Source organism: Larimichthys crocea, unplaced genomic scaffold, assembly GCF_000972845.2.
Source record: "Larimichthys crocea isolate SSNF unplaced genomic scaffold, L_crocea_2.0 scaffold269, whole genome shotgun sequence".
NCBI lineage: Eukaryota > Metazoa > Chordata > Actinopteri > Sciaenidae > Larimichthys > Larimichthys crocea.
Window position 1 is genome coordinate 36,933 of NW_020853550.1, and position 26,870 is coordinate 63,802.

Below are 26,870 nucleotides of genomic sequence, written 5' to 3' on the forward strand. Positions count from 1 at the left end.
CGCACTGATCACATGCGCTCCGGTTCAGGGAGGGGACAAGACGCTGCGCGATCACCGTTGATGTTGATCAGCCGGTGTCACGTTCAGGGGACCAAGCGGAGGACAGCAGTCACTCTCTGCAACATTACAACCTTTGATGTTCTGCCAGTCTGACGGTAATCGTTGTGGTTATTACTATGAATCCTTCTTGTTTTACTGTTATTATGAATATATGTAGTAGTTAACAGTAGTAACATTTTCATAGAACACTGTAGTTACTGTAGCAAACTTGACAGTGATGGATGCAGAATGTCACGATGCGTGTTTGAACTTTAATGTCTTGGAGCTTTCTATGAAATTCTGTTTAATATGACTCCATACAAACACTGACTTCATTCTGAGGCGCTGCTCCTTGAATTAGAAATGCACAACGGCGCCATCTAGTGGATTTAATTTAATTCAATTTAATGATCAGGATTAGAGATGTCAAACTCGGATGCTTTGGGAATTCGGATCTTTCTGAGTCAATCACTAAACACATCCGGATCTTATGAGTCATTTGTCCATAAGCATATAAATTCTACCAGTGAAACACAAGCCCGCCTGTCTTAGACTACAAACAGGCTAAATATATTTAAATTTGAGAGCTATTATACGAGGAGGGCAGTTTACTGTTTGTGCATTTGAAATTTTGATGCAGGAAATAAAACTTTTTTATTTTCATTTTTTCTAACATTAAGTATGAGGCTGTTTACTTCACAGTGTTTTTATTTAGCTGCATTATGTTAAACTGACACAAATACAGATCATATTCTCATATTATATTAACACATAATGCTGCAAATAAAATGCTCCTCTCACAGTGTTTAGGCTATATTATCCTAGCCTCTAAAGTTTATTAACTAATTGTGTTAAATAAAGTGTGGTGAATAGGAGCATTATTATTAACAACATATAACGCTGCAGTTGCTACTGTACATAGGAAAAGATCCAGTCAACTCGGTTGAATCAGTGAATCATTTGGGTCTGCTGGATCAGGGAGCGATCCTGAATCTGAATCTGAATCCAGGACTGTGCTTCTGAGTCTGAGTCTGCAGGAAGTTATAATAATAATAATAATGCCTTTATTTATATAGCATCTTAAAAAACAGTATCTACAAGGTGCTTTGACAGACAAGCATGAACAAAATACTCAAAATAAAATACGCAAAATAAGAAGAACCAACAACATTTAGAAGACAATAAAAAGCAATTCAAAAATGTTTTTTTAAAAGTTAAGAAATGCATAGATTCCTTAAACAACCACATAACAAGTCTGAGTCATTTGAGTCTGCAGGATCGGTGAGCAATCCGTGGGTCTCCTGAGTCTTTTGGTTCTTTTGAGTCTTTTGGTTCTCGGGTGTTTCCAGCTCTGTACAGATTTACTCAATGGATCTGAATCTGAATCCGAATCTATGCTAGTGAGTCTGAGTCTGCACTGCTAGAAGTTATGCTGACATCTAAGTCTTGACTTCCGAAGCTATTCTGGTGGTGGAAACGAGCTTATTGTCAACAATAATAGCGAGGCATGTTGTAATGAGATTGTACAGGTTAAAAGGAGTGGAGTGAATGACGCAATTTATCATTTTAATCTGCATATGTGGCCTGCTGTTAGACAGATGTAGGACGTAAAGATCCGGGTTAATGGAGACTATGACTCGTGAATCCCGAGTCAGTTAGAGGATCCGGGTTAATGATTCAGATGAATCGCGAGTCATACACCACTAATCAGGACTGAGCCAAGGTCACTGAAGTGCCAATAATAAGTTAAAGCTCACCCTCTAATAAAATTGTTGTGATCATACAGGTATTATTATTATTGTTATTATTATCATTATTATTATATGATAATAATATTTATTATACAGAAACTGTTACCAACTTAAATAAAACATAAATCAAAATGTGTTTATATTTCGCGGTATTTACTCTCAAAATAAACATGTTTTGCTCGAGTTGGAGCCTTAGTAGCAACACAGAAAATTTCAAGTCCCAGTTAAGTAACATTAAAGCTCTGCAGAGAAGTTTCTCAAACTGAATAAATTCCTACAACATATGAAGTATTCTGTTTCAGTCCATATTAGTTAACCAGCCTGCTGTAACTTCAGTGAATTTATATTTTTATATTTTCCTGAGCATTTGTTGGATAATATGCTCTTTATTAGATATTATAACATCCAAATTTTTTTCCTGAAATAACAACAAAAAAAAACTTTTCCTGTTGTTCAGTATTCGTCAATATCCAATATCCTGCACCTTTCAGGACTCAGACTGTTTTTTGCAGCAGCTCTGGCAGTTATAATGTTACCATGGAGATAGCAGAGTAATATTTTTAATGATGATCATGGTGTGATCTCACGCTGATTTAAGCATGTTCCAAATTGATTGTCTAGTTGACGAGTCAGACTGCTTTGTCAGAACTACTTGTTGTATTGAATATACTGAGCACACTTCTTATTATGCTTTTTTCTATATTGTTTTCCTTTTAGGCAAATTCTATCTGGACATTTCTCTGGCCTTCATGTCGCTATAGATAAGGTTAGTTACTCCCTTAGTTAATTAGACTAAATCTGGGTCTATTGTGACTGACTGCAGCCTGAAAATGCTAAACTGAAATAATATACTTTTGGGATGAATTGCTCAAGCCTTGTGCGCATTCCTACAATCTACAAGGCCATTAAACATTTTCCTGGATGCTGGTGCTGACTTAAGCACTATGAATGTATCACAATGTCAGCTAGCAGGTCCAAACTGGCTCCTCTTTTATCAACACATGACCTCAAACTTGTATGCAGTAAGTGCTCTGTCAAGGAGAGAGAAATTACGTATATGTTAAAATCCGTCCACCACCAGTGTGCACGCGATTTCCTGCTCTGCAAAGCCAAGGGTGGCAGAAAATGGAGGCCTATTTCTAGGCGGCCCATGTTTCCAAGCCCAAGTCGGTATGAGGTATGTTACCACTTTGTGGAGGACCTTGGTTGCACAGTCCACAAGAACCGGTGTACTTTTGCCAGAAGTGATGAGGAAGCTGCTGTGTGGACATTTGAAAAGCATCACAAATTAGACCATGTGGTTCTCTGTGATCTTATAACTCAGTCTGAGAGAGGATCTGATCAGCCTGACAACTCTGCACCTCAAGGGGATGTTTTGGCAACTCTAGATTTGAAGGCTGTGTGTGATCTGTGTTCTGTCAAGAAGAAGGAAATAACATACACAGTTCAGTCAGTCAGTCACAAGTGCAGCAGAAATCTGCTTTTAGCCAAAGCCAAAGCCTCAAACCAATGGAGGCCTGTCTCTGAGCCTCCTCAATGTGAACGTTTTGGTAAAAATGTTCTTTACCAAAAGTGCAACTTTTTTGTTGAGGGCTTTGGATGTACACAGCATGGAGAGGCATGCACCTATGCCAGAAGCTGCGAAGAGGCTGCTGTATGGAACTATGTCAGGGACAAGAAAATTGATAAAAATCAATTGCTCAGCCTTGTAATTGAAAGAGAGCCTATTCCAACACCAGAAAGCGCAGCTAAAAGCATGCTTAAGCAGTTTTCAGGTAAATTCATTGAGCTCTGCAAAGACTGCTTTCATGATCGCCCACAAATATTGACAGCTAAACGGTGGAACGAAACTTGCTCAGCAGATGCAGCGCACCCCTGGGATCCAGTCTTAGTACATCACCTATCAGAGTATAATGGAAAGCAAATCTACAGCCAGGTGCGCCCCCTCCCCCCGAACTGTCAGTTTAAGTACTGCAGTCATGTCTGGCAAGGTATGCCCTGTTGGCATGAGGCCAGCCACTGCCAGTCTGCCCAGAGCGAGGTGGAGATGGCCGTGTGGAAAGCGGAGCACAGCGGACTCTCAGTTCCGCCTCATCTCCTTCAGTTGAGTGAGCCGGAACAGACGCAGACCAGACAGGTCGCCATGTACTGCAAAGTTTGCCTCCTGTCCCTGTCCTCCCCAGAGAGCTTCTACAAGCACTGCTCCTCTTTGGAGCATGCCCAGTTACTTTCTGAGGACACCACCACCAAGTGGAGAGGACGACAGCCTCCACACAACCTCCAAGCTGATTTATGGCTCTGTGAAAGGTAAGCAACTCTACTACCCTTTACATGTAGGCTCATGCTTTATCATTGGCTTTGTCCCACTCACACTGCAGCATTAGGGCAGCAGTAGCTTAGCCTGTGGCTTGGGAACTGGGAGGTAGTGGCAGTATGGAATGGACTGGTAGGTGTTCTAGAGGTGCCCTTGAGCAAGGCACCAAACCCCAAACGTGCGCACATCCGTGTGTGTGTGTGTCTGTGTGTGTGTGTACTTCCGGCCTAAGTATGAGCAATCAATAGAGAAATATAGTTTTATGGGACTTTAGTAACATTAGTGATATTCTCTGTTTCTGTTATTGTCGATAAAAATGGAAATACTAACACTGTGTTAGTCTGTCTGTCAATACTCTCTGACATCTCCAGTTTGTCTGTGATCCAGTCCCATTCATTCACACTGGACAAAATCTGCGTTGTGAATACATATTATCATTTTCTACTCTGAGTAATTTACAGCAACAGTCTTTTTACAAACAGATCTCAAATGGGAGGCACTTGTTGGGGGCTATGATCAGCAGTGGATTAATCCACATTTGATGCTCCAGAGTTTGTGGCAGCAGAGCGGTGTGTGTGACTCAAATCAATCAATTAAGTTGGCATCATTTTCTATTCTTGGCATCCCAAGATACTTTGAGAATTATTGAAGTTATTATTTGTGATTATCTTTGATAATCCTAATAGCCAACGCTAAGCCACACAGATTGGTGCCCCTTTTAACCATTCAGAATCTCAGACTGGAGGGGAATTGAACCACCGATTATCTGATTAGTGGACGACCCACTCTACCTCCAAGCCACAGCCGCCCAACGATCTTTCCCTAACCATAACCAAACTCAACCAAGTGCTTTTGTTGCCTAACCCTGACCAGAGGCTGGACATGAATGATGATGCCACAGTCGTGCACTTTGTCATTCACCCTAAACTCCTTGCATCTCCAGTGCACATACATAAAGGAATAATATGTATCAAAATGAAGATACACACACAATATTTCTGAGTAGGAACTTTCTGTGGGATCTGTTGACAATAATTTTACTCATAAAACATCACTAAACTTATTTTCATTGTGTCCCAGTTCTATGCTACACACCAATCTCAATCAGTGTGTTCATTTTGTAAAATTATAATTAATAAACTAAATGACATAAATACACTCAAAGACGCCAACAGACAACAATACCATGAATTACAATACATATTGTTATAGATATTTCCTATATAGATTTTATGTACGTAATTATTGTGTCATAATTACATGACAAATATCTGTTAAGAGGAAACCATGGGCAAAGCTTAGCGGCTGATGGCTGCCATGACAGACATCACATCACACTATCACATTAAAACTGACTGGAGGGACACCACTATGGACTGTACATTCAGTTGCTTTTGTGATTGACTGTCTGCAGTTTTAAGAATTAACTCGATATACAGTAAACAGCATTTACTGTACTATATATAAATGAGTATACATTTTCATATAAACTTTGTAATGTCTATGCACATTTTTGTGTATTTGGGTTTTATTTTCTAGTATATTTTATATTTTTTATGCATATTGTTGATGACCTATGCAAGGTTGTGCATTTTTGAGTGTTCTCACATTTTTTTAATGTATTTTTTATTTTTAGCCTATTGTAAACAACGTGGACTAAAATAGAACTGTTGTTGCTCCTTTGCACATAAATGTGCACATTGAAACCTATTACTACACTATTTTCAATCCTGCTCAAGATTTTATGAAATATAAAAACTATATAAAATTTAAGGGTTAAAATTAAAAATAATTTTAAAAAATCATTAATATTTGATATGTATGATTAGGACTGATGCTGGTTTTATTTTTTATTTATTTATAATTTATAAGATTTTTATAGCTAACCCTAACCCTAGCGTTGCAGGGCACCAGAGGGTTAATTGATACATGATTTGTAATATACTGCTAAACTTTTCATCCTAGACCACAAACTTGTGAGTACGGCAGTAAGTGCCCAAAAGCTCATTCTGTGGAAGAACTGCAGGAGTGGATGATGCGTGCTGCAGAAGAGAAGAAGATCAGACATAGCATTGAAGCCCAGGGTCTCATGTGCTATAATGAAAGACTCTTGGAGGAATACAGAAACAGCAGTAATGAAGTGCCTGTTGTGAGTACAGCCTTTTGTGTCATTATTCTCTAATTCTGTTGTTCATTTGTCACCAATCCCACCGTCTTTCTAATGTAGTTCATCACCGTATATACATGCATACATACTTACATACATACACACACACACACACACGCACACACACACATACACACACAAATATACATACACTGTGAAATCCATAAAGTAGAAATAATTTTGTTTTCAGACACATCCCTTTATTTATTCCTATTTATACACATCAGCTTAATTGTGGTTTCAATAAAGTTTAGATACAAATTATTTATTAATAATAAATCACATCACAACACAACACACTCAGTTCATGAGAAGAGGTACATATTTTATTTTTATATTTAATTATTTTATTCCAACTTTATGGGCCACAGTGTATATGAATGTATTATACCTCCTGCAGAGACCATCTAGCATCAAGTGTTTTAATGAGGACTCTTTCATTTTCAGTGAGCTCTCGACATTTTACCATTCACCTTTTTATACCCATCCCATTAGTGGTGACTGTGGCTGTGGGTGCATTGTAGGGTGTTTTTATCCAGTGAATGAATTAAACTTCTGTAGGATGGCAAAACGAAAATTCCAGTTGAACTTCCCAAATGCTTATTCCACATCTAGTCACATTATGATTGTTGGTGCTTTATTTCGTTTAATAATTAATTACAGTATTTTAAATCACTATTTCAAATGTCTAACAGTTATCAGAACAAGTTGACGACGTCAGGATCTCTTGTGATGAAGATTTAACTGTGACGTGTGAACAGAACAATACAACACTGCAATGGAACTTCCAAATTGAAACAGAGGTAAGATTTTCAGCAGATAATTGTAACAGGTATGAAGCTTGTAGTAATTAAAGAATAAGCAACTAACTAATTAACTGAAAGTTAAGGCAAAATGATTTTTACTCAGTTGTAAGTGAATTTAAAACCCTCAACAGAGACTGTCTGATGACAGCAGGGAGGTTATTCCAGAGGGAGGAGGCAGGCTAGGAAAAGGCCCTTCAAAAGAAGTCAACATGCTGCCATGTTGACTTCTTTTGAAGTCACCGGACAGAAAGGAGTGCTGTATAGTCAGGTGGCAGACTCTGTGTATGTCTGTGGATGTGCCTCGTTCCTTGTGCACTGGTGCACTGGTATACGTGGCCGTTCTAGTCAATGTTTCAAACCCCACGGGCATTGCCATGATCTGTTTCAGAAGCAGATCTCTGCTTGGCTCTGCCGAGAATACCCAGCTGTTCCATTTTTTGAACAGCATACCGTGAGCAGCCCGTGTTAATTTTGCACAAAACAGCTCAAGTTGGCTGGTAGCCAGACACAGAAACGGCATAGAGAATCCAGTCAGTTTTCAAAATAAAACACCCTGTGCAAACTTCTGAGCGTAAAAATGAAAAGCCAAAAAGCAGCATATTTACACATCCAGAAGCATATTAAGAAGCACCTAAACAAAGGAAAGTGACCAAATCTGATGAAGTAAACAAGTCTGGCGGGATAAACGCTCCGCTTCTGAAACGCTCCCAGTGGGGTTTGAAGTCACGTGGAGAACGGACCAAAACAGCGCTGCGGCTGGGACATGACAAAGACATGTCTGGTGGATGTTATGGAAATTTCTATTATATGGGGTCACATGTGGGCCTTGAGGTCCTCAGCAGTATTAGTTGTTTGGCTTTGCTTGAGAACAGCAGGTGCCAGTCTATCTCAACCCTGTGGTGACCTGGGTCGAAGGAACTGAAGGTTGCCTTCCTAGACATAATATAGATAGATATATAGATAGCTTGCCGTTGACGTTTCATTAACATAAACAGACAACAGTGTCTCCAGACTAGAATGTGCTGACAGTAACACTAACATGGGTAAATACATTCTCTTTGACTAATTCTGTTATCTGTTAGGGTTTCAATTTTGACCACCAGCACGGGTTGGGCAGAATGTAAGACTCAGACACTTCTGATGAACTTTGAGAGTGTCTCTAATTCTCCTTGATCAAGCATCAATAAATAATACAGCATAAGACATCAGAGGCTCCTGAACACTTTCTGAACTGCTGATCTCACCTTTGACCATTGATTCCAGCAATTTCTCCACCACAGTGGGGTTTTGATGTTACTCTTTTACTTTTATTTCAACCGTTTTTATTTCATCTTCCAGAAATATTTATTTTGGTATGCTATGCTCATTGCTACTTTTCTTTCTATACAGAGACAGCTTGTGCATGTGGCACTGTTGAAGCAAGAACCAGGAGCTTCTTTCACCCTTGGTGACATCAGTTCTGTACCCTGCATCTACTCCTCAGGTGAACACTTTCACAGTGATGACATGACCTATGACATCACCGTGTCTTTCACATGCATCAACCCGGGCCTCTATGAACAGTGGTTAGTGCTAGATTTTGACATGAGACCAGTGCTTGTGAGGAAATTTAGAGTAAGAGTTGGCCAGCTGTCATTGGATGACACTGAAGAACAGACTGAGAACCGTGGAGCCAACTTTCATAGTGTTGAGCGATGGCATCGAGGGAACAGGGTGATCATCCCAGGTTCCTCCAGGACAGAAGAACACGAGGAGCTATTAAAGGAGTACAAGCCCCCTCAGATTAATATTCAGTATAAATCCTCCTACAACAGCCAAACACCTCTGAATAACGAGAACTACAAAGAAAGAATGCACCACTTCCTGTACAATGAAGAATGGGCAGAGGACCAGATTGTTTCAAGGTATTATGCTTAACTCTAGTCTTTCTTTTTACACTGCTTGGAATATGCACAAATTCATAAAACAATGCCTACCAAACAACAATGTCTTTGTCTTATTTCCTTTAGACTCAATGTTTGTGGAGAAATTACAACACTGGATAGTACACAGTTTGGCATGACAGAAGCACCTGGGGGACTGTTCTGTACTGTCTCAATTCCTTATAGCCTCACACCAGACACCCCTGAGGGACAGGCACTAAAACGAAGCATCCAGTCTGCCTTGATAGCCCCTTCAAGTGGTCAAAACTCAAGGGTCTATGAAGCCACCATCCTGAAAGACAAAACAAGTGAGCACAAAATGTACTTGCATCTGTCCAAAAAATGTTGCTCTGATCTTCTTCTCCAAAGCAATGAATCGTATCGAATGGAGGTACAGTTTCAGCTGAACCGCCACAGCTTCTGCACCATGCATAAGGCAGTCGACCTCCTACCTGATACAAAAAGAGTGTTACCAGACCTTAAAAACTGTGGAGTTCCTGTGAATGACATGCTTTATGAGCAGCTGAATACAAAGCAGCCGAATACAAAGCAGAAGTTAGCAATTGACTTTATCACTGGGAATTCCAGTGGCCAAAAATTTGTGGCGCCACTCCTCATTTATGGACCATTTGGAACTGGGAAAACATTTACTCTTGCTACAGCAGCCAGAGAGCTTTGTAAGCAGCCTAACAACAAAGTGCTCATTTGCACCCACACCAACAGGTAATGCATACAAAATATTGTCTCTTTTTAAACCTTGTGTTATTTTCAAAGTATTAATCCAGGCTAATCTCTTTGCTATAACTGTACTCTTGTAAAGAAGTTTTAATTTATTAATGCCTACATGTATTATTTCTTTGACATTTTTGCTTCCTTTCAGTTCTGCAGATCTGTACATCAGAGTACATTTCCATCCCTTCATCAAGAAACATGTTGGAATGAAGCCAATTCGAATGAAAGCAAACAAACAAGGGAATGCTTTGTCTGCCACAGATGACATTACTTTGAATTACTGTTTTCTTTCGGAAGATAGAAAGTATTTTCTACCACCTACAAAAGCTGCCCTAGATCGCCACAATATAATCATTACCACAACAACAATGGCAAGATCTTTTCATGACCTAAAACTCCCAGAGGGATACTTCACCCACATACTAATTGATGAAGCCTCTCAGATGCTAGAATGTGAGGCCTTGATGGCCCTTGGTCTTGCTGGGCCAAACACCAGAGTTGTTTTGGCTGGAGATCACATGCAAATGGGACCCAAACTTTTCTCAGTTGACGACCATCACCGTTCAAATCACACACTCCTTAATCGTTTGTTCCACTACTACCAAGGCCAAAATTGTGATGCTGCCCAGAACAGTAGAATCATATTCAGTGAAAACTACCGCTCAACCAAAGAGATTGTGGAGTTTGTGTCCACCCATTTCTACGTTGGTAAGAATGATATTATCACAGCTACTGGAGAAATTCCGGCTCCTGAAAATGGCCATGCCCTAAAGTTTCACCATGTTAGGGGAGAGTGTCTCTTGGACACTGTGTCAGTGTCTTGGTATAACACAGAAGAGGTTTCCAAAGTGGTTGAAGAAGTCAGAGCGATTCTCCAACACTGGCCATCGACCTGGGGTACCAAGGACCAAAGCTCAATCTGCATTCTATCAGAGGGAGTTCAGGTAAGTTAAAATTTTGCATCTGTCACAAGACTGAAAAAAAACTATTAATTGGATCAATGACACAGTGAACCGTTTGTTACTCTTGGTTTGTAGGTTCGGCAAATTAGGAGGGCGCTTTCGAGAGGAGGCCTACCTAAAGTTCACGTTGAGAATCTTGCAAATGTGCAAGGTAATTTAATATAACTTTAAGAACTCTTAAATGATTATCCCAATTTGTTAGACAATGGATGGCTAAACTAAAACTGTGCAAGCATTATCTTTCACATGCGCACTATATACTATTGTCATTTAACATAATAAATGTTGTCTTCATGTCTTAACAGGCAAAGAGTTCAGGGCAGTCATAATGACAGCTGTCCAAACACGTGACAGCCTAAACACGTCTCATCTGCCTGGTCTGGAGCTCTTTAATGATGCCCGTGTGTTAAACACTGCGATGACTAGGGCTCAGTCTCTCGTGGTTGTGGTTGGAGATGCTGCTGCTCTCTGTTGCTTTGGGAAATGCTCAGGAGTCTGGAAAAGCTACACAGACCACTGCATTAGCAACAACAGTGTGGCACCACAGCATTTTACCAAAGATTTCTTTGAAAAAGATGTTAAAGAAACGGCAAGGTTTCAAAAGTCTGAACATCTGGATGAAAGCAAAATTCTCACTGATGCTATTCTTCAAGAGTTGAAAGATGAATATGAACAGCTAAAAGAAAACACTTTAGATGAAGACAATTTGGAACATGAAGACTTTGATCACCACAAGCTAAGATCATCAAACAGTGTCACTGATGTTTGCACAGACCTTTTGGTATTGTGTAAAAAACAGCCAGAGATTTACAAGCAAGGAAAGTTGGTGAGGGAGACCTATAACAGAGGTTATGTCATACCATTTCAAAACCCCACCAAACGTATAAGCATTACAGGAAGGGAAAACCTGCGTATGGTCTTCACTGGAGATGAAGTGGTCATAAACACTGGACGTGTGGTCAGCATCACCAAAGAAGTGGAATCAGCCCGTGTACTTGTGTGTCTGCTTGAGGATGAAGATCACAGCAAACCAAGACAGAATTCTGAAGACCAATTTGTCAAAAGAACAATGGTGCCCATCACAAAATCTGCACCCAAAATACGCATACTGATCAGCAAGAAAAGACGCAACTTTCTTCCTATATGGGAGAAAATTAATGGACAGTGGACAGTTGCAACACATAAACATATCGATGAAAACCTCACACAGAACAATGTATTTATCGTGCAAGTGATTGGTTGGAAAAAACATTGTTCTATTCCATTGGGAAATGTCATAGATATTCTTCCAGTTGGAACATCCTTGAATGATGGACAAAGGATCCTGAAAGAAGAATTTAAAGTTGCACCCCCTACATCAGGTGAGGGTTTCTCCATCACAGAAGAAGACATCACATCCAGACTGGACATGCGTGAAGTAATCACTTTCACTATTGATCCAGAAGGAGCAAAAGTGTTGGATGATGCCATCAGTGTAAAGGAAATTGGAGATCACTATGAGCTGGGAGTCCATATTGCAGATGTGGCAAGCTATGTGAGTCCAGGTAGTAAATTTGATGAGGATGCAAAACAGCATGGTACTGCATATCACGGCAGTGGTGAAAACACCATTCATATGTTTGACCTAGACTTGAGCACTAAACACTTCAGTCTCCTGCAAAATCAAGATCGCAGGGTGGTTTCATTAATGTTCGAAGTAAACAAGCAAACAAATAAGATCATTGGAGAACCCAAATTCCAGCTGTCACTTATTAAGTCTAATAGGCAATTCTCTTATGAAGAGGCTGAGGACATTATCTCCACAAGATATAGAGAGAGACCTAATTTTGACACAGTAGAAGACTGTGTCACAGTGGCCTATTGTTTTGCAAAAGCTCAAAGGAAGAATAGACTTGTGGATTGGGCTTATTCTCAACCTGATGATAAGAGATTGCCCGGACATCGCAAAGCCCATCTCATGGTTGAAGAGCTGAGTGTGTTATTCAATACACTTGCATCAGAGAGATTGATTGAATCAGAAAAAACCAGGTATCTCACACCACTTCGCTGTCAGGAGAGTCCAGATCCTGAAAAAATAGAAGAATTAAGAGAGAAGAAAAGTGCAGAATTAATACCACTGTCTTTCCAACTGCGGCACAAAGTTGTCCCTGTGGAACAAGCCCCAAACTATGAAAATTTCCCCATACTTACAAAAGTGTGGAGAGATATCCTGTCAGCTGCCAAGGCAGATGATATAGACAGTATGGTGGACCTGATTGCTGCAGATGACATCTACCCTCTCCTGCAACCACTCATTGATCAGTTCAGAAGGTGCTCTAGAAAAGCTTCTATCATCCGTTCCAACCTGTCCAAAGCAGGCCATGGGCATTATTCTCTGAACGTAAGATCTTACACACTAGCATCCTCACCAATACGGCGGTACATGGACATTATCTTGCAAAGACTTTTGCACTCCATCATATGTAACAAGGATGTCCAATACACTCGAACAGAGATTTTGACTTTGTGCAGTCAGTTTGATGACAACATCAAGAATGCCAAGGAGTATGAACAAAAGCTTGAGCAGATATCCTATGCAGTGACCATGAAACATCAGAGTGCTTCAAAGTTAGCCTTTGTTGTAATTGTGGAACCCAACAACGATAGTTTTGCAGTGTCGTTTCCTTTTAACAAGAACATATTTGCAGCGAGTTTAGCAATTATGTACAAAGAGTTACAATTGTGCGACCAACCACTGTATGACAAAGAAAATCACTGTGTTACTCTTAAATGGAAAAGGCGGATCTACACAGTTGACACCAAGAATATCTACCAAGAACTGAAAATACCAAACCGTGGTCGCTGTGTTGAGCTTCCTCTGAAAATATGGAGAGACACTGTTGAAGCAATTGACAATGAAAAGTGGGATCATGCAAAGTTTCTCATAATGGGTGCTAATGTCTCTGAGGTACAAGAGGTGCCTCATGACCGTTCTGTAGGACATGAGGTTGACATGAGCCTCCAGTTGCAAACAGGTGACATCCTTCAGGTCCAAATGACATCAGAGTTAAAACGAGGTTATCACATGCCTGCTGTTCAGTTGGTGCACATCAATCCAAACTTTGAGATTTGTGTGGACCATGTCCACAACCCTATCACATGCTTCTCTAGATCTACAGATGCTCCATCAAGGAATTATTATAGTGACACAGAGGAGTATGTACAGATCTGGAAACCAATGTGTGAGATGGAATCTGCTGCCACTGCAGTGGATGAAAGTGACAGCATAGTCATTGAGAGCCTGGTGGTAAACTTCAATCAAGAGCAGGAAGGCACACTAACAGGAAGCTTCTTCTTACCTCTGTCATTGATCAATGAATGGGCCATTGAATGTAACCTTTCAAAGTGCTTATTGTGCATACGGAAAAGAGGTTTGGAGTTGACGCCAATCCCGGAACATTCTGCACTTGTGGACCCAAGAGAGTTCATATGGGTCGCCCATGGTGTCACAAGAAAAGTAGAAGAGAAAACTAAAACTCCAAATGTAGGTAGTAAAGTGGATTTCTATGTCAATCACCTGCCAATGGCGAACATCCCGAAATGTGTCTTCGAGAGAAACACTTCTTTCACAGTTGAAATAATCCCAAAGCTCCTGCCAGACATGTAAGTTTAAATTGACCACACCAATTAGTTTGATTTTTTATTGGACACTAAACTTTATTTGTTTCTGAATTTCTATTATTGACATATATTTTTATGATTTTTTTGTAGCCGGAAAGAATATGCTGTGGTCAATGTTGCATCTGAATCTACATGTAAGCTTGTCAAGAATATAGCACTTGGACAAGGAATTCCAAGAGAGGGTATGTCCATAACCTAATTTTTGTCATCTCATTCATCATGTTTACTATTAACTATCATGTAAACTATCTTATAAACCCTTTTTAGTCACACATAAACTTGAAAGCACAAAACACGTTTTGTACATTTCTGTAGTGTTGTTAAAATATGATGTTTTTTCTCTTGCAAAACAATGTATCATTTTGTCTTTACAGTAAAAAACATGTGGAACCCAGTGAGGAAAGAGCCCCCATATGGACTGCCAGAGCTTAACCCGAGTCAGCGTTCTGCTGTGGAAAAAGCTATAAATACTAGCTTCACACTTATACAGGGACCTCCTGGTAAGAGCTGAAACATTCACCCTGATTCTTCATATGTTCTACAAAGACTTAAACAATTTCCCCCATTTATTTCTTAGGAACTGGAAAGACGATAGTAGGTGTGTACATTGTGTCTCATTTCTTGGAGCTGAACTCGAAGAACCCAAGGAAAGTATGTCACCCAAAGGATAAGAACAAGAAAGAAGTTATTCTCTACTGCGGTCCATCCAACAAGTCTGTTGATGTGGTTGCAGGTACTGTTGCTTTGTTTCTTTGCTGAAATGTCAACTGCATTTCTTTCTGCTACTTTAACCTTTGTGGATTTTTTTTTATATTTTACTTTTGTAACACAGAGTACCTGCTAAAGTTAGGGAATAGCATAAAGCCCCTCAGGGTCTACAGCCAACAAGTGGAGATGCTTGATTACCCGTATCCAGACTGCACCATTCAGTTTTCCCAGAGAAGTCTCCGCCAAGAGCATTCCAAACCAGAGCTCAGGTATTGTACTCATACGAGCTGATGAGACTCTGAATCATTCCTTAATTAACAAACACTAACATATTTTACATGGTTTTAGGAGCATCACTCTGCATCACCGCATGCGAGAGGATCAAAATCCTTTTTCAAGTCAAATAAAAGATTTTGACCGACGCATTGAACTTGCACAAAAGAAGAAAGAAGTAAAACTTGAAATTGAGAAAAAAGTACAGCTCCTATGCGTTCAACTTGATCTTAAGGAAAAAGAAGAGCCCCTACCCATTCAACTTGTTCTTGAGGAAATAGAAGAGCTCCGATGCATTCAATTTGGTCTTGAGGAAGAAAAAGAGGTCCAACGCATTCAACTTGCCCTTGAAGAAATAGAAAAGCTTCGATACACTCAACCAGAACTTGAGAAAATAGAGGAGCTGACTGCTGGTGAAGTGACAGAGTAAGTTCAGATTAAGTAAATTGTTTTCAGTTCTTGCTTTCTGACCTATTCTTCACTATCACACATCACACAATGGAAACCTTCTGTTGGAAAATGACAATGTAAGATGAGCTTTTACTGTGTAATGATACAAGCTTTCAGTGTCACACAGTTATCAAATCAATCTAATCAAAATAAGTTTTATTTGTACAGCCCAAATTCACAAAACACATTTTGCCTCAGAGGGCTTTACAATCTGTACAGGGAGTGACCCTCTGTCCTTAGACCCTCGGTTTGAGTGAGGAAAACTTGCCCACAAAAAACCTTGCTGCATGTCAGCATATGCCTTCACACTAAAGAACATTTCTGATTGTTACTTTTCTAAAGCACAAGTAAACACGGTCACACCTCCACACAACCATGACATCCATGACACATATAGAGGGCAGAGGAGAGAGATGGAGACAGCACTGTAAACTGGTTGCTACATTTTTATAGTGTCCTGAACTCTCACCCAGTGCATTGCCCTAATGTTGATGCCCAGAAAATAACAAAAGAGAAAATACAGACAGATTAGGGTAGTGATTGAGAGTGATTTTTGTCAATTTATTCGACAAACTTGTATCAGTGTCCAAAACTGCTAAAATGAAATAAATTGATGAATTTTAAAAGAATTTGAATAAATAAAATAGTATTATTTATTTATTTATTTATTTATTTATTTATTTATTGTTACATTTATTTATGTATTATTTTCCCTTTGCATTTCCTCATGTTTATGTCCTCAAATTTTATAGATACATAAAGTTAACAACATAAATACTCCTTATATATTTTCCTTTAATGTTTCTTTATGCATTTCTGCTTAATTATGCAAAGGAGGGTCAACTATTCACCTACTGGTTGATAGACATCATAGTGCTTATACAGTATTTTACATGCCTTGCTCCCATGCTGGTGGTGCCTGACTGAGGCAGTCAGCCATGTATAGCTGTGGTGCATCCATTTCTGGTTATAGCTGCCATCAACTCAATTAGCTAAGTTAGTGTTTACTTGAGCAAAAAGTAAAGCTCTCTATCAGCCAGAATTGTCTTTTTGTCAAGCAGCAGCCACAGTGACTGTGAAGTGAAGCAAACAAAGATAGATGCTTACTGGGAATACAGAGTGAACATCTCAGCTGAACACCAATAAGTGAGCCTGGCCACTGAATTGCAAGCAAGACATCTATGATGTCGATCAACCAATAGCTGAAAAGTTGCCTCCATGACACACTTTAAAACACAGCCTCCTCATTGGTTTACTGTTGCTTCATGTTTCTACAGTAGCCCAGCCAAATTAAACATTGGCTCCAGGGACCTAAATGAGTTTTGCGGCCCGTGTAGTTTCTCTTTCACTCCAGGAAGGGTGGGGTGATGGGGTTGCAATCAACAACTGCACCCCTAGATACCACTGCTCTTTTCAGTAACAAGTACACAGAAACTGACAGTCAGTCAGTTTGGTAGCCCTTTCAAGACTGTCTCATCCACTAGATGTGAGACGTCCTAGAAGGTCCCACAGAAAAGGGAAAGCATAAAAAAGAATTTGAAGCTCTAACTGTGTGGATTGTTCTTCCTAGATATAAAAAACTTCTCAGAGAAGCTCGGACATATGAGCTTGAACGGCATGACATCATACTGTGTACATGTACACAGTCGTCCACCCCGAGTTTAACTAAGACAGTCAGCGCACGTCAGATCCTCATTGATGAATGTGCAATGGCCACTGAACCCCAGGCCCTGATTCCATTAGTCTGCAACAACAACCCAGAAAAGGTGAGTTTTCCATTTAACAACGTTGTCCTTAATCATGATCAATGCTGCTTTCTTTGTGCCTTGATTCATGAAAATACTGCTGAATTTACATTTGTTTTAATGTCCAGATATCTTTTTTCTTTAGTCTAATTCTTATCAAACATGCAATGATATTATTTCATATTATGTATTGTAACACTGGGGTGACAAATGCAACACGACAACTACTCGCTGATTGTCCTGTTTGACATGGAAATTCATTATTCTCCAAAGGTCATTTCTAAGGATAATTGCCTTGTTGTTTCTCTAGTCCATCTGTCAGGTCAAATTACATTTCCCTCAGTAGTTTGGTTCATGGCAATAAACCTCAAAAACTACTGGACAAATCCTTCTGTTATCATGACCTCCTGATCTGTCCTCCCGTGCCTCCAACTTTCAACTTGTACACAAGATTTGTTAAGCACATTCTTGCCCTCAATGGGATTGAGCCTTTCCATTTTGGAAAACAGCCACGTACTCACCCTCGTCTGACTGTTTGACACCTGGTTGTCTTTAAATTGCAGGAGTTTGGGCCACTGTTGGCACCATTGCTTAGTCACTCTGAGTTTTAGAGTTATTCACAAAGTCTTACCTGTCTTACCATGTGACTTTCAGATTGTTTTGATCGGTGACCACAAACAGTTACGACCAATTGTGAAGAATGTGCGTGTAAGGAAGTTGGGGATAGGCAAGTCTCTGTTTGAACGCTACCATATGATGCACAAGAAGAGGGCAGTGATGCTGGACACCCAGTACAGAATGGTAAGGACATTAAATACACACTGTATATACATATTTGGTGTGTATCATGCATATTATATAGTATATTTGCTATTACAATAGCAATATTGTAAGACCACGTGTCTGTGTTTAGTATTGTAAATATCGTGCTTCAGCTGTAATCAACTGCCAATGTTGTACATTCATAGCATGAGGACATATGCGAGTTCCCATCAAATGCATATTACGAGGGGATGCTGAAAACTGGGGTGGAGCAGCCGAACAGTGTCCTTCGCGTTGGTGACAAGACAATGCCAATCGTTTTTGGGGACATCAAAGGAGAGACCGTCAGACTGGTTGTCAACACAGCCAAGGGCAACGAGAACTCTAAAGCAAACCAGGAAGAGAAAAACAAAGTGGTACTACATTGGGCACATGCATTTCCTTGCTAGAACAGTAATATAATATAAAAATATAGGAAGAAAAATTACTAAAGAATTATCCTAATAGAGGTCTGTGACATTGTTTATTAATGCTTTACTACAATACACTGTTTGGGTTTGGTTCTTTTGCAGATTGCCATTGCTGAAAAGCTGGTGACCAGTGCCAAAATTGAACAGAAAGGTATTGTGATTCTGTCACCCTATAATGCCCAAGTATCAGAGATCAAAGAGGCGCTGAAGAAGAAGAAGCTGGAGCAAATCACCGTTACCACAATCACCAAAAGCCAAGGTAACAGTGTAGCTTAAGTAACTGAACTACCTCAATGAATATTCCAAAGTAAAATTATCATCCATCCATCCATTATCTGTAACCATGTACGCTGAAGCCTATCCCAGCTGACGTTGGAATTACTTCTCAACTCAGACATGTAACCAGTATTTTTACTTTTTAATGTAACATTTTGTTTTCTAGGAAGTGAATGGAATTACGTCATCATATCTACAGTGTGCTCTCTGCCAAGTGAGAAGATTGTGAGAGAACCCGATGGCGGTTGGCTGTCCAAACATCTGGGCTTCGTGGACGATCCCAACCAGATAAATGTGGGCATCACCAGAGCCAAGGAGGGACTGTGCATCATTGGTAAGATACTGCAGCTCCTCTCTTATTTTTGAGATTTTGGTTGAGTGACTTGGGTTAGGGTCTTCTTTCAGTCTTTCAGACACATTTAGGTGTTTGTTTTACTTTGTCTAGTAGATTTCACCGAAGTTAGCAAAAAATATTCACCTGTAGTATCCTTTTATGGTTCATGTTTTTGTCCTTTCAAAGGAGACTTAGAGCTGCTCAACTGCGGTGGATCCTGGAGGGAGCTCCTGAAACACTACAAGCTTCACAATGCAGTGACAGATGCAGACAAGATTACAGTGTGTGCCAACTGATCTCTATCATTTTAATGAGACTCAGACAAGCAGCATATCATATGTATGACTTCATGAAATCTGTATATAAATATTGCTTTTTCTATATTTCTCCAGTATTTTTATGTATTCTTTTTACAGTTTTATAGCAGATTTTTGATATTGTATTTGACACACTTGTTTTTGTCACTTCTCTTGAACATGGAAGCACCTGTAAATAGGAAATCCTACAACTGTGTATGGAATTTGACCATAAGATGTGCTCATGTTAATGCAAACCTTCAGGTTCAAAGTCTGAACACTTCAATTTGTTTTTTTGTATTTTTCATTTTAAATATTTTTATGAAATGTTGTAGGTTACAATAACTTAAGTGTGGACAGCTGACAAAAGACAGAGTTCAGCTCTTGCTCTTGATCTTTTAATTTATTTTTAAGTTTAGTTCAAATGTAGAGAAACGCTTCCAATGATGAATTGCTCCTGTCCACTGATAAATGAGTCAGCATTCCTTTTCATTGTACAGCTGATATTTGTGCAGCTTTTGATGTTTTACCTCTTCTTATTGTTTTTGATACCTGTAAATGTTCAGATTAGTTTTGGCTACATAATTATCCATAAAGAAGTTGTATTTTGTAAAATGTTCAGTAATCTTTGTTTTTTTAAAGTCTTACTACATTCAATGATTTTAGTAGCCTAAATGTGTGTGCAAATGTATGAAGATATTAAAAATGAAGAATTCATATTGAATGTTTTGTTTTTTCAGTTGTAAATATGAAATATTGAAAGCTAGGTGATTAGCTATCTAAGTTAGCTATTCTAAATGTCACATTAGCCAGGTCTCATAAGAATAGACAGAGTTTCATAGCCTGTTCTTTTCATCACTCTTCTAAGAAGATCCTGACTCCAATAAAGTGTGCTTTTTCGTTATATCCTCTGCATCTGAGTCCTCATTCCCGTCCTGGTCTGACATTACACTTTGGCCAGTATGGACTCAGCAGGGATAGAACAACTCACGACAGCCCTGCGAGCCCAAGAAGCCCGGCTCTCCCGTCAGGAGGAATTCCAGACCGCCATGGCCTCCCAGATGGGGCTTCTATCTTCACAACTCCAGAGCCTGCACGATCATCTAGTGCAGACGAACGCAGCACCCGAGCCTCCAGTAGCAGCGGTTACCCCACCAGTGAATCCCGTTCCCACTATGACTGTAGTAGGAGCAGCATGTAAGTTAGCTCCACCAGTACGATTCTCTGGCGAACTGGGCTTATGCAAGACCTTCCTTATAGACTGCTCTATACATTATGAGCTAAACCCCCAAGCTTTTCCCACTGACCGATCGAAGATTGCATTTATGATTTCCCACCTTGCCAGGAGAGCCAAGGCCTGGGCTTCGGCAGAGTGGTCCCGAGATTCACCAGTTTGCAGATCACTCACAGAATTTGAAAAGACGCTGCAGAAGATTTTTGACCCGGTAACGACCAACCGGGAAAAGGCTCGGGAGCTGAGCGGGCTGAAACAGGGCAACAACTCTGTCTGTGACTACGCCATCCAGTTTCGCACCTTATCGGCGGAGATTGGCTGGAATTCTACAGCCCTATATGACGTGTTTTTGAAGGGATTGGCAGCTCCTATCCAGGACCTCCTGGTTCCTTTGGACCTACCCACGGACCTCGACTCACTCATCGCCCTCGCTATCCGGACAGATAACCGAGCCCACCAACTCAGGCAGCAACGCACCATGAGACCCCCACCGATGGAAAGACCCATACGCCCGCAAGCACCAGGTTGGCCGGCAGCCCGTCGATCTTCACCAGAGCAGCATCATCATCCTCCTCCAGAAGGAGAAGGAGAACCCATGCAGCTGGGGAGAGCCCGACTATCACCTGAAGAGAGACAGAAACGGCTAAAGGAGGGTCGCTGTTTCTACTGCGGTGAACCCGGTCATCTCGTCGCCACCTGCACTGCCAAGAAGAACCTGGTGGTGAGTAACTTCAAGGGTGCAGGCATCCCACCACGTACTCTCACTACTGTCCAGGTAAAAAATCACACCACCTCTGAGCTTAAGGCACTTATAGACTCGGGGGCGGACGAGAGCTTGATAGACTGGCATTTAGCTGAACAGCTGGGCCTTAAAACAGAACTGTTAGCTAAGCCCATCCGAGCTAAAGCTCTAAATGGACAGGACCTTTTTTCGATCACACACATCACAGCACCTTTTAAACTGAACATCAACAACCACCAGGAGAACATTCGTCTGTATGTTTTCAAGTCACCCTCTCAGACTCTCATTTTAGGACAGCCATGGTTACACCGCCACAATCCCCACATAAATTGGAGATCAGGAGAGATCCTGGGCTGGGGAGCGGACTGTGAGAATGACTGTTTGAGACGTCCGCTGCAAGGAGAGGAGGTCACAGGCATTAATCTGATTTCTGTTAACCCCGTCACAGGTCCCAATTACCCGGACCTGAGCTCCGTACCTTCCTGCTACCACCACCTTAAAGAGGTATTTAACAAAACCAAGGCTCTCTCACTTCCTCCTCATCGACCGTACGATTGTGCCATTGATCTTATTCCAGGTTCCACCATTCCCAAAGGCCGCCTGTACGCGGTCTCTGGGCCAGAGAAGGAGGCCATGAGGGAGTATATTGATACCTCCCTGAAGGCTGGACTGATTCGCCCCTCTTCTTCACCTGCCGGAGCTGGTTTCTTCTTTGTGGGAAAAAAAGACGGTTCTCTAAGACCATGCATTGACTACAGCCCACTTAATGACATAACCATAAAGAACCGCTATCCACTTCCCCTTATGTCATCTGTTTTTGACCAGCTCCAACAGGCCCAGATCTTCACCAAGTTGGATCTTCGCAACGCTTATCATCTGGTGCGTATAAGAGAGGGTGACGAGTGGAAGACTGGGTTTAATACTCCTAGCGGTCACTACGAGTACATGGTCATGCCATTTGGTCTCACTAATGCTCCGGCCGTATTCCAGGCCATGATTAACGATGTGCTGAGAGACTTTCTCGACCATTTCGTGTATGTATACTTGGACGATATACTTATCTACTCCCCTGACCTGACTACCCACCAAGACCACGTAACCCAAGTATTAAAGAGACTGCTTGAAAATAAGCTCTATGTCAAGGCTGAAAAAAGTGAATTCCATGCCGACACTGTCTCCTTCCTGGGCTTCATCGTAGCCCCTGGAAGAGTGCAGATGGACCCGGCTAAAATTAGCGCTGTGGTCGATTGGCCCACACCTGATAGCCGCAAAAAGGTTCAGCAGTTCCTTGGGTTTGCTAACTTTTACAGGCGGTTCATCAGAGGCTTTAGCGCAATAGCTGCTCCTCTCCATGCTCTTACCTCCACAAAGGTGCAGTTCCGCTGGTCTCCAGAAGCTGATGCTGCCTTTCGAGATCTCAAACATCGATTTACCTCGGCCCCCATCCTCACCCTGCCAGATCCTCGACGTCAGTTCGTGGTAGAGGTGGACGCCTCTAACGAGGGGATCGGGGCCATCCTTTCACAGCGGTCAGAGCAGGATGGTAAGATGCACCCTTGTGCTTTCCTGTCACGGCGACTATCCAAGGCGGAGCGGAACTACGACGTTGGTAACCGGGAGTTGCTGGCGGTCAAGCTAGCTTTGGAGGAGTGGAGACACTGGCTCGAGGGGGCGGACCATCCATTCATTGTCTGGACAGATCACAAAAACCTAGAGTACATCAAGACAGCTAAAAGACTCAATTCTCGCCAGGCCAGGTGGGCGCTATTTTTTAACCGATTCTCCTTTTCTCTCTCATACAGGCCAGGGTCCCGAAACGTCAAGCCAGACGCACTATCTCGTCTCTTCGACCCTGAGCCTGTTGCCAAGGATCCAGAAACGATCCTCCCACTTTCATGTGTGGTTGGAGCGCTGACCTGGCAAATAGAAAATGAGGTTAAGCAGGCTAATGGTGAGGCTCCGTCACCTAGTGGGTGTCCAGAGAATCGTTTGTTTGTCCCGGTTGATATGCGCCCACAGGTGATCCACTGGGCCCACACCTCGCTGCTTTCCTGCCATCCGGGAGTCAGAAGAACGATGTTCGCTATCTCCCGGAGGTTCTGGTGGCCCTCCATGGAGCCGGAGGTCCGGGAGTACGTAGAGGCATGTTCGGTCTGCGCCCGGAACAAGACGTCCTCCGGGTCACGCATGGGTCTCCTGCAGCCACTTCCCATCCCCTCCAGACCGTGGTCCGACATCTCGGTGGACTTCGTCACGGGGCTCCCGGTCTCTCAAGGCAACACCACTGTCCTCACAGTGGTGGACAGATTCTCCAAGATGTCTAGATTCATTGCTTTGCCTAAACTGCCCTCTGCCAAAGAAACGGCGGAGATCATGATGATCAATGTTTTCAAAGTTCACGGATTTCCCAAAGACATTGTGTCAGACCGGGGCCCCCAGTTCGTCTCCAGGTTCTGGAGGGAGTTCTGCCGACTCATCGGAGCCAAATCCAGCCTGACCTCGGGTTATCACCCGGAGGCCAACGGCCAGACCGAACGCCTCAACCTGTGGGACAGTGGGTCCCGTCTCGTTATATCCTAGACTCTTCCCTCATCACTGACTTCCACAGGGACCACCCTGACCAGCCTGGGCCGTCAGGAGTCGGCCCTAGAGGGGGGGGTACTGTCACATTAGCCAGGTCTCATAAGAATAGACAGAGTTTCATAGCCTGTTCTTTTCATCACTCTTCTAAGAAGATCCTGACTCCAATAAAGTGTGCTTTTTCGTTATATCCTCTGCATCTGAGTCCTCATTCCCGTCCTGGTCTGACACTAAAGATGTGAAACAGAGTCATCTCAAATATAAGATGTAAAATGACTTCTGTAAAGAAAAATGCAGCAACATGAATTTTACCTAAGAAACTAGTGGAAGATATGTATGCCCACCTCAAGTCATTCCAACCAACATCTGTGAAGGTTCCAAGGTGATCTACAGAAAACTGGCTTTCACAACTACAGACAGTCTACCATCAGCTTCAGGTTGGAATGAACAACAAAACTATTTCATAAAATCTGCCATTCTGTAAGTGCTCTTCACAGTGAACACCCTATTAGGTGTTGCTTCACATCACTTGTCTGCTCTGTCTGATGGCCAGAGAGATAAGAGATCATTTAGAGCTGATCAGTTTCAGACACCTCCATGTTCAACATAAACATAACAACATCTTAATGCTTTTATAGTATGTATGTTGGAACAGGTGAATCAGGTAAAGTCTCAGGAGGCTGAAAACAGTTGTATAAGGCTCTGCACAAGTTTTTTAAAGTCTGAGAAAACACATTTGCATACACAAACACCCGTTATGCGTGTCATATTTTTAGAAATGTGTGTGCCATTGTCTGCCCTGCTGTAAGCTGCTATGGACAAGTCAATTCACACTATCTAATTATATTATGGGGAGTATAGGGACCAGAGTTTCAGAGCTCGACTCCCTCAAAGGATTTAAAGTCAGGATAACTCGGCCTCTACTGAACCAATTTAGACCACAATTTTTCTTAAACACATATTTAACACACTCTCTATAAATATGAACATATCTCCAGTATGTTTACATTTCAAATAAATACAGGGTAACAGGCCTGAGGCTGAAAGAGATCTACTCTTTATGCAAAATATAATTCATATGTATGGCTGCATATATAATGTAGTTCTGATAATGAGCATAAGGGGGCCTTTTGATACTACCTGTACAGGTATGAGCTCTTTGCACACACACACACACACACACACACACACACATTTTAATAATGTTATTCAGTTTCATAAGCGATGATGTCAGTGCAGGACAAAGACTGCATTCTGTCATTCAACCTGAAATCCTGCTGACTATTTGGACTTCATGGAATTGACAAACAAATTATAAGACTGTTCTAACCACAGAGCACAAAAATACTTATCCACATCCTGGGACTAACGTCTTCACTCTGCTGTAAGCTTGCCAAAGGCCTGTCCCTGATTATGCTCCATCTTGGAGCGCTACAGTCTGTGCATGTAGGGCTTTGATAACACACCTTAATCCAAGACAGAGGCTATAAGAGAAGCTTTAAGTAGTTTCATGAAACACCAGACTTGCATGCAGACTTGGAGCTTTAATGTGTTCTAATAAAGTAAACTGTGCAATGGAGTTACATCCATCATAGTATATCTGTCAACAAATATTTTCTCATGATATAAGTTAGTCACCATAAGAATATTTATAGTAAATGAGTAAATGAAATAACTGATAAGCAGTGAATGGATGGATGGAGCTGGAAATTCCTACATACCTGGAAAAAACAACAACAACTCAGTTTCAGAGTAATATGATGTATGCAATCAGAGAATTGAACAAAACTGTGTCAATAAAATTCATAAAATTGCATTAAACGATTTCCATTTTCTGTATTCATTCATAGAACTGAAATAAACTGAATTATCTGCACAATTGAGACATTAATTGCAAAGGTCAAACAGTTCATGGAGATGTAGCCCAATTAATGCATGAAAAAAACAACACATAAAATGATATGTTATCCCATAAATGTATTTTGTTTGGTTATTTGGTTATGTTCTTTGTTTGGTTGGTTAAATTAACTTGCCGCGTTTGTGATTAAAATAATGATTAATTTGATCTAAACAGTCTATTTTGACCTGAGACGTCATCAGAGACCCGCAGCCTCCTCAGGCAGCGTGCTCCTACACGTGCCCTCGCGGGGTAAGGACGCGCGCACGTGAACCACCATGCTGGACGGAGCTGAATGGGAGAAACCATCCTTGGAAAAATGGCGGGGGTGGAAATCACAAATAAAGTACTGTAAAACGACGAATACGTCTCCAGGTCATTGAAGTGAGTATTAAGCACATTATATTAGAAATATTCAAACGACAGCTGACCTTTATTCCACGTGTAAATTAAAATGTCGTTCTGTATGACGTCAGTGTTTGTGTAATTTAGCTCGGATGAAGTTAAAATAAAGACGTTTGAGTGAGACGCAGCAATGTGTCCGTTACATGTATTAAACGAATAACGTGTTGAAGATCGTCCAGTGCTCACAGACACAGGAACAGACAGGCTCCGTCTGTGTGTTTGTTTTTTCACCGGGATTTTGGTACCCCGTGTTCTTTTGCAATGGTACATCACCTGAGCTCTGCAACCAGTCCCCAAAGGGCGTCAAGCGGCTGCGTAGAGGTCGACATAGGTCGGAAGTGTGTA

The 26,870-nt window shown here is 41.3% G+C and overlaps 1 protein-coding gene across 3 annotated transcripts; it reads left to right on the plus strand.

Annotated features, from left to right (window-relative positions):
• Window positions 1–24,411, plus strand: helz2b (helicase with zinc finger 2b). 3 transcript variants are annotated; one of them, XR_002042593.2, is made up of 21 exons: window positions 1–155; window positions 2,508–4,097; window positions 6,070–6,253; window positions 6,967–7,074; window positions 8,467–8,981; window positions 9,087–9,722; window positions 9,880–10,675; window positions 10,769–10,844; window positions 10,999–14,335; window positions 14,444–14,535; window positions 14,728–14,853; window positions 14,931–15,086; window positions 15,186–15,330; window positions 15,410–15,760; window positions 17,355–17,550; window positions 18,184–18,330; window positions 18,498–18,707; window positions 18,864–19,020; window positions 19,204–19,371; window positions 19,558–20,480; window positions 24,321–24,411. XR_002042593.2 is itself a non-coding variant. In XM_019269176.2 (21 exons), exons 4-21 carry the CDS (start codon window positions 6,137–6,139, stop codon window positions 19,665–19,667), a joined length of 7,443 nt encoding a protein of 2,480 aa, XP_019124721.1. In that variant the 5' UTR covers window positions 1–155; window positions 2,508–2,556; window positions 3,974–4,097; window positions 6,070–6,136; the 3' UTR covers window positions 19,668–20,571. The 3 variants fall into 3 exon arrangements, 2 of the variants coding, with proteins under 2 accessions (XP_019124721.1, XP_010750041.1); XM_019269176.2 differs by lacking the exon at window positions 24,321–24,411 and having other exon boundaries at window positions 2,508–2,556; window positions 3,974–4,097; window positions 19,558–20,571; XM_010751739.3 differs by lacking the exon at window positions 24,321–24,411 and having other exon boundaries at window positions 19,558–20,571.
• The last annotated feature ends 2,459 nt before the right edge of the window (window positions 24,412–26,870 follow it).